Source organism: Liolophura sinensis, chromosome 6, assembly GCF_032854445.1.
Source record: "Liolophura sinensis isolate JHLJ2023 chromosome 6, CUHK_Ljap_v2, whole genome shotgun sequence".
In the NCBI taxonomy this organism is placed as follows: Eukaryota; Metazoa; Mollusca; class Polyplacophora; order Chitonida; family Chitonidae; genus Liolophura; species Liolophura sinensis.
Genome location: NC_088300.1, coordinates 57,857,435 through 57,871,521, shown reverse-complemented (window position 1 = coordinate 57,871,521; position 14,087 = coordinate 57,857,435). Strand labels below are relative to the sequence as shown.

At 40.1% G+C, this 14,087-nt stretch overlaps 1 protein-coding gene across 1 annotated transcript in view; it reads right to left on the bottom strand.

The window, feature by feature from the left end:
* LOC135466414 (G protein-coupled receptor kinase 5-like) overlaps nt 1–2,669 on the bottom strand; it is a 46,968-nt gene extending 44,299 nt beyond the window's left edge. Inside the window, exons 1-2 of the mRNA XM_064743867.1 lie at nt 2,533–2,669; nt 2,196–2,291 (exon numbers count right to left, since the gene is read on the bottom strand). Of these exons, the coding sequence (XP_064599937.1) occupies nt 2,196–2,291; nt 2,533–2,584 (148 nt within the window). The 5' untranslated portion in view covers nt 2,585–2,669. The remainder of the gene's footprint in view (nt 1–2,195; nt 2,292–2,532) is intronic.
* Between the last annotated feature and the right edge of the window lie 11,418 nt (nt 2,670–14,087).

Genomic DNA, 14,087 nt, shown 5'->3' with positions numbered 1-14,087 from the left:
ATTCCGCAGGTTGAGTTCCCAATCAAAGAATGCCAGAGAACTGCATACATTTGTGGTGGGGAACAACAGCAAATGGACAGGGGTGTTCATGCAGAAAGCCTTGCTTGCTGAATGGGTTATGTACGAGTAAATTCCGTCAAGGTATCAAATTAACGTGAAACATGAAAAGCCATGTAATGAAAACTTTCATGAAAATGACCTAGTATCAGTGACACATAATACACTTCCTGGAACCCCTTTCACAAAGTGTACCTTAACGGTGTAATATCAACAGTACTGGCTGCTGTGGCAACGAAATATATGTTACGCTACCTGTGCTTTGCTAAACCAAACTCTTTTATAAGGCCTCCAGACAACCATAACAAAAAATTCCCTTAACACTTGAAAGGTGATATGCGGTATTATCACCTGATATCAAGCTCAGGTAATTCTCTGGTATGTCCGACTGTGCATTTGAGAGAAAATACCTACTGTACTTGTTCCACTGCATATCAATAAATGGTGGCACTGTTTTCACACAAGTACAGCAGGCAGGTGACAAATATAAACGTTCACAAGGAAATACATGTGCACTACAATTCAATGCAGAACATTTTTGAAAACAGTTACTTTCTGCAAGAACGTCTTGTTGACTATCAACACATATCGATCAAGTACATACATGCATACCACAATTTTTGGTCATTTACAAGAGAACTGATGGTCACATCCTCTCTAGATTAACATATTTTTCGGCCACCTGCACAGAGTATGAAAGATTTGATTTGATTTGATTGATTGGTGTTTTACGCTGTACTCAAGAATATTTCACTTACACAACTGCGGCCAGCATTATGGTGGGAGGAAACCGGGAAGAGCCCGGGGGAAACCCACGACCATCCGCAGGTTGCTGGCAGACCTTCCCACATACGGCCGGAGAGGAAGCCCGCATGAGCTGGACTTGAACTCACAGTGACCACATTGGTGAGAGACTCTTGGGTCATTACGCTGTGCTAGCGCACTAACCGACTGAGCCACGGAGGCCCCTGAGTATGAAAGATGACCAAATCACAATCATACATCACCACTGGACAATTAGACCATAGATCTGTCACAGTATCGTGAGATTAGTCCCTTTGGCGAGAATACGACCTCAGGTGAGCAATCGTGCTTATATTCATCGGTCACTCTGTAGAAGTAAGGTAAGGATTCACCTTATCGAAACCACATGGTAATACATAATAAGGTGGCTTGAAAAAAAATAACTGATTAAATGATCAGTATAACCAAAAACAAAACCTCAAAATTAAAGTAAACCAACACACTGCAAACTATACAACTTAAATATTAACCCAATAACGTATTTCAGTGACACATGATTCGCACCTCTTGTCCATAATGAATGATGCGCATAACTAAGTATCACTCATGTGATGCAAATTCAAGAAAAGAAATTGCCATTTACTAAATTCATTTTGTTTGTAAGACTAGTTCTTTGTATGAGTGACGATACACAAGTTCTGGTTATGCTTGTACACGCAGGGTTCAATTCATACCGTACATGGATGTTTGCTAATGTGTGGCAATCAGTTAAATGACGCTAACACCATTTGATTTAAGTCACAATAAAATTAATTTACATACATGTAAGTGTGGCTGCACAATAGTCTATATATCCACATGTATGTGCTCTAACCCTATTAATTTTAACTAATTCAAAAATCTGTTTTATCTTGTGCATTAACGCACTAGAATCAATGCAGCAAAACTGATGAAAGATCAAACACAAGTGGAACAGGTTGAACTATCAAGAGCCTATTCCTCCAGGCTTTAGATACATATGGCTACAACCAGAGGCCACTATATGGATAATATTACAGCACATGGATGCATCAATAAAAACTCACACCACTGGAAACATGCAGCTCTAAATTTGAATAGCTGTCATTTTCTTTGAATATTTCTCTCTCAACAGATCTTTCATGAAAAACAGAACTCAATGTTATGACATAGCGGATTTTTTAACATTATAATGTCATTTAAATAAATTATTGTCAGAGCAGTGCTTTTACACGGTGATGTATGCTGCTGAGCTATGATGCTACAGCATCCTTTTGAACCAGCCTTACGAATTTCTTCCCAGTATAATTCATGTTAGATGCGATGACACACTGAAAACAAGTGTGCCGGTACTATAAAATGATAAACATACTTACGAATCTTATTCTGTATATCTTCACACTGAGAGATATGGGGGAATTTCAAAATCTGTTTCCATTTTTTGCTCTTCCCTTTGCGTTTTCCACCACCGCCTGTCAAAACAAAGGGCAAGCATATTAGACAATGTTCGGGCGTACTACATGATTAAGATATCCCTTGAAAAGAGACGAAGGTTTTCTGCCGGTCCTCTGGTCGCTTCCCAGCACCGTGAGCCGTGTCAGCCCGAGCCGTCGATGCGGCGAGTCAGTCCAAGTACCTTGGCCATCTTCATTCATTTCCATGTAAACATGCATGTGCTTCCTTGGTTGGACTTGGAGCAAAAATCACACTTACCTTCCCGTGCTTTTAAGTATACTGTATTTGCAACTATATTTTCTAGTTCCATGGGTTCTTAGGTCGTATACTAGACTCTGAAATGGGTCAACAAATGACCCTAAACATAGTCTTGCAGCACGTTCGACATAACCCAGGGTGTGGTGGAAAATCCAAAATGGCTGCCTGTTCGGAAATGTCGACCAATCGCTGACGTTCATTGGTGGAAATTGGGTTGTGACGTTATGTCACCTGTAGAGGGAATCACTTTGTACTCTCACGAATTAACAACAGTTCGGTCTGACTTCAGATCGATCTAATTACCAATGTAATCTCCAAACGTTTTAGCAAATACAGCTAATGGTTTACACAGTAATTAGGCACGTCGGTTCTGTGTGCTATTTTGCTGTCAAATAATCACACGCACTGGAAGTTGATTTTGAGTGCCATAGTCGAGGCTGCACTTCATATTTCAATATTGTCAAATAAATTTATACATAGCGATGAAAAAGTATATCAGACATATATCATGAAAATGTTCTCAAATCCAATTGATACTTGTAGAATACTTATCTGACCTAAAAAAAAAATCATTTAAACTTGAACCTGAATATTTGTTTTGTTTTTTTTTTAGCATCTCCCTTAATCAATCGTGAGGTCAGCTAGGCCTACCAGTCAAATACATAGGTAGGCCCTCGTGTATATATATACTACAGCCTACAGAATTATGTGAGGCCAGGGAGGGTGATCTGCTCGAAACATAATATATTAGATGTAAACCTTTTGCGTACGGTACTAGTTTAGGCCTACCCTGATTTAGTTTATTCAATTTCATATTCCCTTTTTATCTCTCTTTCTCTCTATAGGCGTACATGTAACTAAGAGCTACATAGGCACATATATAGTCATATTCATATGCTATCTACCCTGCAAAGTAAATTAACTATTGCACCGATAGTCTACATATATAACACGTTATATGCATAATTAAACCTTAAAATGTATACGTTTATACCTCCGTAAATAAGACTGGTTTTAAACCGTGTGATTTCCTATTCAACAAGAAATATATACCGATACCGGTTTGCAGGACGATCTAATTGTATAGGCCATAACTCTATACCATTACCTGCATGACGTTCTGTGGACGGTGGCCGGGGGCTACTTGCAGTTCAAACTACGTTTTCCTCTGGGAAATTCACGACTGAAGAATTATATGCAGACATTATTTATTTATTTATTTGATTGGTGTTTTACGCCGTACTCAAGAATATTTCACTTATACGACGGCGGCCAGCACTATAGTGGGTGGAACCGGGCAGAGCCCGGGGGAAACCCACGACCATCCGATGGTTGCTGGAAGACCTTCCCACATACTGCCGGAGAGGAAGCCAGTATGTATATGCAGTCATATGCCTATTTTGTTTTAATGTGCAAATAAAACATACACTGTTCTATTCTCTTCAATAATTTATGGTTTGTTTGTTAGATTGTTGTTTTACTTCACATTCAAGAACATAAGCATATTGCACTTGTTTATTCATTGAGATGGTTACAGTTAAACATCAATGCATGTCGTCAACCGTGTCTCAACAGGGGCTTGGGGCTTGCATTTACTACAATTCACCTCCAAGCTCTTGCTCACCCCGTGTATATCGATCGACCCTTCGACGTGTGACGTAATCCTATACATTTCCACTCCATATTTTGGTCTTCAGTGAACGTAAGCCTGTGACATCGGCTGCACCAGGCTTCTCAATGAGAACAGGTGACTCTTAAAATTACTTGTGCCAAATCCCGGGATTGAACCCGATACCTCGTGGATGCAGTAACGCATCTCACCACTGAACCACTTAAACACGTCCCCTTTTCAGTTATATAAGGTGGTTATGTTTATGGATGCATGGATGAAACCAAACTCTGGAAAACACAGTACCACTATGGAAATCCCCAGCACTTATAAGCAGCTCAAACCATCAGGAGCAGGATTCGAAACTGCCACCGCGGGAAGCGATCCCACTAGAAATACTTGAAATGCTGTATTGTCATCACATTCAACTCACAAAATCATTAAATCGTTGAAAAATGTTAGGATAATATCTGAATGGTTCTGGCTTTTATCTTGGACATAAATAATGTTATATTAGTCCCAGCTTATATGCAGCCTGTGGATGGTCGTGGGCTTCCTCCGGGGTTCTGCCCGGTTTCCCCCTACCATAACGCTGGCCGTCGTTGTATAAGTGAAATATTTTCGAGTATGGCGTAAACACCAATTATAATGTTGGTCGCCGTCGTATAAGTGAAGTATATGTAAGTGACACTTCAATGATAATCCCTTGACCTACCCATAAACAAGGCACTTTAAACATCACTGGTCTGGTAACGCGGACAATTTTTAAAAATTATCTTTATTATTTTTTTCATCTATTTTCTTTGTTTACCTCCACAATAAAGAATTTTTCACTGTTACAGCACTGGTGAGTTTAAAGGATATAGAAAACTGGAATATCAAGGTGAGCCTTTCTTACGTCTCTCATGCAGAACTGCAGGGCATATATTGGTGAAAGGTGTTGAGTGGTCTTCAACGAACGTGTAAGAACAATACACGTTTTATATATGTTTCCCAAACCTGCTGATGATCTTAGGTACCAGGCAATTTGGTATAGAACACCCGCGCCCTGCAGGCAATTGACTCACACAAAAGTTTTCGGAAATTTGGAGGAAAATGCCAGAAGTTACAGTAGTTGGACAATTTGCAGCCAGGTGAATGATCCATCGACAATTTTGCTCAAAAAGCCAATATTGCAGGTTATCTGGCTCAGAACGCCAACCTTGCTGGCCTATAAACCATCGGGACACATACAGTCATCTGACTCAGAACGTCTACCTTGCTGGTTTTTTGTCCATCGGAACGCTTCAGGTCATCTGGCTCAGAACGCCAGCCTCAATGAACTCTTTTCCGTTGGAAGACTTCAAATCATCTGACTCAGAACGCCTACTTGTTGGTCTTTAATCCGTCAGGACACTTCCAGTCATCTGACTCAGAACGTCTACCTTGCTGGTTTTTTGTCCATTGGAACGCTTCAGGTCATTTGGCTCAGAACATCAATCTCAATGAACTATTGTCCATCGGAACACTGCAAATCATCTGGCTCAGAGCGACTAGTTTGCTGGTCTTTCGTCCATCGGGAAAATGTAAAATCATCTGGCAAAGAACGCTAACCTTGCTGGTCTTTTGTCCATCGGAATACTTCACGTCAGCTGGCTCAGAACGCTAACCGCGCTTATCTTTTGTCCATCAGAACACTACACGTCATCTGGCTCATTACGCTAACCATGTTGGCCTTCTGACCATCAGAACGCTACAAGTCATCTGGCTCAAAACTGTAATCGTGCTGGTCATTTGTTCATCAGAACACTTCAAGCTATTTGGCTCAGAATGCTCATCATGCTGATGTTTTGTCCATCAGAAAACTCCGTCTTCTGGCACATTTTGTCCATCAGGACACTTCAGGTCATCTGACTCAGAACGCTAACCTTGCTGCTCTTTGGTCTATCAGAACACGTCAAGTCATCTGGCTCAGAATGTTAACCTTGCCGGTCTTATGTCTATCACAAAACTTCGTCATCTGGCTCATAACGCTAACTTTGCTGGTCTTTTGTCCATCAGAACACTTCAGGTCATCTGCCGCAGAATGTTAACCTCGCTGGCCTTCTTTCCATCGGAATACTTTACGTCATCTGGCTCAGAATGCCAACCATGCATTGGAACATTTCAAGTCTTCTGGCTCAAAACGCTAACCATGCTGGTCTTTTGTCCATGGGAACGTTTAAAGTTATCTGGCTCAGAACGCCAACATTGCTGCTATTCTGTCCATCGGAACATTAAAATCGTCTGTTTCAGTAGGCCAACCTTGCCGATCCATCAGAAAAATTCAGGACATATAACGACTTTTTACACCTTCAGCACGACTGATACTTTCCCTGACAGCACTGTTTACATTTCGGCAGTTCCGAAATTTAAATTCCTTCCAAATTAAACAATTAATGCTCTTGTTATGATTCATGTTTCTGGGAGGGCTTTTATTTTCAGTTTTCCACATGTTTGAGGGCCCTCACTGGACATACAGTTCAACCGATCAGTAAGGTTACATGTCCAAATACAGCTTAAGGTTTTGCATACGGCCTGAAATAGAGACAATTGTCAGGAGCCTTGAGAGATGGTTTCCCCTATTTGCTTGTCGGTCTCTTCAACTTTTACAAACTTGATTGCCATCATATAAGTGAAAAAAGACCTATAAAATTATAAAATAAATGAGTTTGGGGGGGGCAAATATCATATAAACACAATTAGACGATGCAAAACAGCTATTTCAAATTTTCATTTCTATCCACTTTCATCTTATCGATTATGGTCACAATCTTGCTTCAATTAAACACCATGCCTATCCACCTTACTCTGACACCCAGTCAACACCTCACACTTCACCCGCTCAAATTTCGCCCTGCCGTGATATATGGTCACGTCAAAATAAGTCATCACGTAATAGCGGATTATTAAGTCTAATATAAATGTATCTTATTTCACACGAAGGTGTCAGATTAATCATACATAAGCTAACTGATACACAGCTGTTACATCTGTAGCTGATATTTATGGTTTTTGTACATGTGACCAAAATAGTGGCCCGCATATGCAAAAGTCGAGCCATTTACTTTGAACATCTACCTATGAAGAGCTCCAGATTTTATGTAATTCACTATCTGTTTTGTAAATAAGCTTATCTCTTGTACTTGTTCCGATTGAGGTAAAAGTATTTGTTTATTTATTATTTTGGCATTTATATAGAACTATCGTCTTCTAACTCACGCTTTGCACTGCACTATACTTATATGTTTGCCGCCATGTTAATGGGTATATAGAGCAAATTAAGATTGATGTAAAATGGCATACATATGCATAAGTTCTAGAACGTTGGAATTTGTGTTTCACTTTCGAAAAATGGCTATAAACTCCACTTTTCATCATCTCGTCTTTTTTATTGTGTAAATATATGATGTAATATTTTAAGAAACAAAATGAGCCACAAATGTATTTGCTCAGGTCACCTTGTTTGTTCACAAATCAGTTCACAGGTACATATTTATATAAAGCGTGACAATAGCGTGATTATCGTGTGATGCAAGGTGTATACAAGACTAACAGCCAGAGGAAGCCGTTGTAAAGATAATCTAAAATGGGTAAACGTGATTAAAACATCCTGAAAACGAGTTTGTCACAGAAATCACCCTCTTTAGGTTTGACTTTGGAAAAACATGAAAAAGTGCCAAATGTAGACACTTTTCTGAAAGCTTCCTTTCACATTTACCTGCACTGTATAAGCTTCTGCTGTCTAAGACATAATGCGTTTATTTCCTCCGGAGATGAGCTCTATTGTTATTGCCGGGGCTTATCTGTCTGGACGTTATGGGAGTTTAATGCACCGACTGGGCTGAAGTTTTGTACAGGCCTTGGTACATGTAGTAATCCATCTGAGTCATCTTGTAGTTTTGTAAACGTTTCTTCACCTTCGCCAGATAAGGGGGCATAAATGTAGATTTTTTGTTTTTGGCGGTAGGCCTAGAACTCCTTTGTTGTAACTGAACGCATGGTCTAGGGCGTCTTTAGTGCATAAGAAAATTTGTTCATTTAGCTGGGATTCAGGTGTGTGCTCTTTGGATATACCCTAGTCAAGTGTATTTTATTTATTTAGGTTTTTAAAACCATACTCAAGAAATATTTCCTTCTGGGAAAAAAACAGCAGCCATTTGTTAGGCACAAGGGGAACCTACTGACTTAAAGAAAGCAGACAGAACTGGATTCGAACATTCGACCTCACTGATGACCACACTAAAAAGCTTACGGTATTTGCCACGAATGCAGTGCAGCAGTTAGCCCTGGGGTTCACCAGGCTTAGGCTTGCCCAACCCTCGCTCTCCCAAAAATGTAAGTGATGTGCAAGGAAAAACAAGAATCACAATACATTTAATTAGTTGAGCACGGAGAACTTTATAACTCTTATGAAACAGACACGTACACATACAGTGTATATAAACACGAACGACGTCTCACACTCACGAATACGTCTGTATATTAACGATCCGAGTTGAGATTCATGTTACAGAGTTTGGTAATGTTTTCGTTTCCGGCTATATGAGCCCAATTGCTCCTTTCGTGAAAAGGGTTTAATGACTATCACAGGCCAGGGAAGTACCGTAGAATAATTGCACGGTTAGCAACGCTCACACGGCCCAGTCACACGGGCACCAGCATCAAGTCGCCATTCATCAAATCACGTTCCCTAATTTAGAGGTGTCCATCAGCTGTGAGCTGACGTGAGTGTGACGTCAACACGGGTTGACAGGTCAGCCGAGAAAGGCATGTGTACGTCCCGCTGTGGAGAGTTCATACAGATGATTGCTTACTATAAATGATTTCCTGGCTGAGAAACTCTAAATGCTATCATCCAATAATTCAAGGGTGGATGGCCAGCTAACTGGCATGCTAATAATGAAAAAAATGTTATGAAAACCAAATGATACAGGACCAACACATCTAGACTCGCCAGAAAAGGCCTAGCAAATATTACAGTATATAGGCCTACTGCAGGAATTAGGTGACATGAGGTTAGAGGCTATACTGAAGTGAGACGGCTTTAATGCAACGTTCGTTCAGATAACTTAAAGCAGGATATTTAATTAATGTAGAGAGCTAGAGGGACTTTACATCCATGTAGGCCTCAAATAGGTCGATTTTGCAAAAAAATAGTGTTTGCTTAGACGAGACATTACCGCAACGTTTCGTTGGTTAAAGGGGAAGAAACCTTAAAATTGTGAAAATATAGGGTGAAAAGAGCACATTTTTTTCTATCTGGTGGTGCCTGCTGCATAATTTTTCCTCGCCATACACGTAAAGCCTGAAAACGGCAATACTGGCATTAATCGCTGAGTCCATCGCGTCCTCCGTCAGGAACACCCTGTAATTTATGCTGGGGGTATGTTGCCTCTCAGCCAGTGAGAGTGGTTAAAACTGCCGGCTGGTTCGTGTGAACTCGGAACCTACGTCCAACATTCCGATGGCCTCCGTGGCTCAGTTGGTTAGCGCGCTAGCGCAGCGTAATGACCAGCAACCTGCGGATGGTCGTGGGTTTCCCCCGGGCTGTGCCCGGTTTCCTCCCACTATAATGCTGGCCGCCGTCGTATAAGTGAAATATTCTTGAGTATGACGTAAAAACACCAATCAAATAAATAAATAAATAAATCCAACATTCCGGTGTCCCGATCGTCACGCGGAAAACGAATTGTACTGTTCGCTACCTTCTGGAAAGAAGAGTTCTACTGGAACTGCACTTCGGCGGTTTCTCCTCCTAACACAGAAGACTTCAGGACAAGTTCTTAGGCAAAATGGATTCGCCCCACAGCGGATTTTGACGCTGACTTTATTTATAACTTATCATCATATTAGAATTTTTTATGGCATGCACCTGCGAGAAAATGCATACTCTTTTGGGTGGTATTTGTTTGATATTTAAATTTTCTTCTCCTTTAATCATCCTGATTATCCCTTAGTTCCTTTCAAGGCAAATCTAAAATGTGGCTTTCTTTTCAGCAGGATATAGAGACTACAACTCTGGAATTAAGTTGACATATAGGCATCTTTCAAACTGGGCACATTCATGAATGGTCGTCTTTTCTACAATACACAGATCAAGCCCTTAACAAATCACTGCATTTCACCTAAAGTTTAGCCATTTTCCAGTCAGACATTTTGCTTATTTCTGATTGATTTATTCACCTTATCTCTAAATCCACACATGAATTTTTGTGAAGTTGTATTAATTTCTTATCAGGAAAAGTGTTGGCATCACAAGTATTATTTTGAGACCTTTGTGTGCTTCTTTTTTTTTAAATACCAAAGTTTAGGTGAACTAGAGTAAACTGCGTTTTCGCAACACTCTCTTTTTCTTTAGGTTACGGGTGTGAAGCAAGCTGTTTGTTAGGTATCTGACGAAGGTACGTGGTTTACTCCAGTTTCCTCCAGTGGAAAATTCTTGAGTACGCCATTAAAAACCAATCAGACAATCAATCTATAATGCTGGTTATGCTCTTGTTAATGAATTAGCTTTGATTTAACAATCCTACTAATTATAGGATTAGTGTCCAGATCTAGTTACTTGCCCTGAGTATAAAGATTATAACCTGTTTAACAGTATCTTACCGGGGGGGGGGGGGGGAGGGGCTCTGATCAACGTAATTATGGCTTTAAATCCACCAAAAACAATAGATTTACTACCCTAGCCGATCAGCCAGCCAGCCAGCTGCCCAGTAAAGCTCGGCGGGTGTCGCCATAGATGGCCAACCCAATTCTAGCTGGCCTCTATAGCATGGGAATTCGTATCAAAACAATGTCATTTTCGAGATGGATTCTAGCTACTCAGAAGCAAATATACTGCCGTATCAATCTGAATCAATATGGACGACGATGAAGTTCCGATTTATGACACTGACATTGGTTGTCAGACTTCAGATTCCGAGTTTTCAGACGCTGAATTTGATCTTTGTCTAGGTATTTTCAACACGGACTGGTAAGCTATAGCTTTATCTTGTATTACATTGTAGGTTTACATTTCGTCCCTATTCTTTTTTTCTGTCTGCTTTTCAGTGAATATCATTCTATTCCCCGAATGGAGTTTCTTCAAAAATGTACATGTGGGAATTAATTTTAGTGCATTTAATCAAGGCAATATTTAAAAAAAATCCTACAACTGTTCAATTTTCCTAGTTATGTTATGGCCGGAATTACTTCAGCACATGAAACAGGTACATGTATTATGAAGGGTGGCTTTAATCCTCTTTTGTTTCCTGCCGTGTCGCTAATCATCGTAATCTGGATTAGAGATTAAAACAGTGGAGGATGGATTATCACTATGTAAGATTGCTTTCGCACCTACCATGAGCAGTATTGAAGTCGCTTGTTTAAACACCTTTGATGAGTAATTTTAATCAACAACCAGTATTTCAACCTCAGTCATTAATTCTTGATTAACGCAGTCAAGCAACACGATTAGTTTTGAATAGTTTTCATTTGTAGCCCGTCAGAAACCGCCAGCATTGCATTTGCTGGCCACAGACCCCTATTAATTTTCCATAAGCATCAAAGTTAACGTTTAGCGCCGTAGCTCAGTCCCAAACATAAGTGGCCAATAAGCCTTGGTGCATACCTGGCCCAGCCTGTGAGAAAGAAGCCATGAAAATATTGACATGGGTTGACAGTCCAGATCTGAACCTTTCTATGCCGACAGCTGGGAGGGGTGCCCAGCAACGCAAGGGGGACGTCACTCGCAGCCTCATTGCTACCTATCTCCTTGTGTCCTCTCGCCCTGAATTTCAAACTTTCATCATTAAAATTCATACCTGTCCAAAGCTTAGACAATTTCCATCATTTCGATACCAAGCATGCACCTGTACACCAAAAAACGCCAGACTGGCAACAGAAAAAAAACATTTACACCCTAAAATACACAGAATTACATTCGGGAAAACGGAAGATGCAATGGGATCTGTGTCTAGCTGTCAGACGGTCATTGCTTTGCTGTGCACCGTTCACAATTTGTTATACAGAAGAGACACTGCCAGTGGGGTTGCGTGTATCAAAGCGACATTCATTTGAAGCCATCACGAGGTTGTATCTACGTTTTATTTCACTTTACCTGCATAACGAAGATTGATCGAATTAATGACGAATGCACTCCCTCTTTGCACACCCACCAAGCCCTATCACCAGAGTTTATATACATATATTTAAAGCCTAACTTTTCCTCCCTGCTGTTAAAATTTAGCTGTCCACCAGGATTTCTTATCCAAACTCCTACGAATCCGGCTGTGTTTGATGGCTATAAAACCCTTCCGTCTTGTGCCCTCCAAATCGTCTGGAAACTTGAAAAAAATAACACCAGGGTTCTTCGAGGACCTGTTTTTATAACCGTGTGGAGGACAGCAAAGGATTTCGTTGAGAAGTTCGATATGCTTGTTGTTACTGTAGTTTTTTAACACTGTACTAAATGACGATCGTTATCTCGTGATTTTAATACCGTATTGCTCAAATTACTGTACTTTTTTTCCAACATTTTTTCACATTCAATTTAACAATATATACTGGGGTGGCTAATTATGAATAAACAACCAATCTGGTCACTAATCCTTTAAACCAACTATATTACTATGACGCATGTCTATATATGGTTGGTGTCTTTGTCCTTGTTGCACTTCTCAGCAGCGACATGATCTGGTTTGCAATGCCTACTTACAGACCAAGTCTTCCACAAACAGCTGACCATGTTTACATTAACACAAGATGATGTTCAATGGTAAAACTCAACATACAGGGGCTGTGTACCCGCCCTGGAATACATCTAGCCGACCTTGTCCCAACGTCCCTGTTTTTGATTTCACTTTTAATTGTTGCGAATGACCTAACTCGCTGGGATATTATGTAGTCTCAGCAATTTGAACATTTTTGCAGTTTGAAATAATGAATGAATAATGAATTAAAGCGATGTCTATCTCACTGACATTCCAAGGTGAACACATGCGCCTGCTGTTTATTTCACATGTAGTATAACTGCTGTTCATGAACAATCCTTTAAACCGATTTAATAATAAACTCTGTAGCTCTATAGCAAATAGTGAGAATAAACCAAAATCTAATGTCTAACGGATTCTCCATAAGATGTGACCTCGTTTCTCCACTGTTTACTGCACCCATGGCTTTTGAGCATTGAGCATATACAACGTATTATGTAAAGATTTTTTATTGAAATAAATAAATAAATCCAAAACCTGCGCAAGTCGGCGTGCTTATTATGTAAAGACGATACTGAAATAAATAAATCTAAAACCTGCGCAAGTTGCCCTGAAGACATTCTCGTTATATGCCAAAGGACGTAGTCTGCAGCGAAGAAAAACAGTTGCTTTGTCAACGTTTTCTGAAGATGACATACCGGTACTGTACGCTGAAATCTTAACCACAAACCATGTCTTCACGAGCTGTTTAGTTGGTATAGCCTACATATATTTACCTTCACAATGTAAAGGTGATTTAAATTTAATCAGACTAGGTCCCCTGGACAGCGTACCTAGTATAACCTACAATAGGTAGACACCTGAGCTATTTTTCTTTCCCAGTAGGACCTGTCATCTTTGGCTGATTCTAAACCATAACGCATTCTTGTACATTCGTGTGTATGTAGGCCTACCTATGTTGGCGCTTGGGCGGGCACAGTTCAGTCTCGTTAGTTATTAGATAAAAGAAATTGACACCTATACTTCTTATAAAACTCCACGAACGTAATCCTTCTTTATTGCTTTCAGTTCTGAGGACTCCCGTTAGAAAAGGCTCCGGTCTTGTTTATTCTCTACTGGCTCTCCTATATAGTCATTCCGCATATGAGAGGGATTATTATTTCCCACACATTGCCTTAAGCATTTACGATCAAAAAGTGAATTTTATTTCAGTTTTTTTTGTGCAAACGACATTG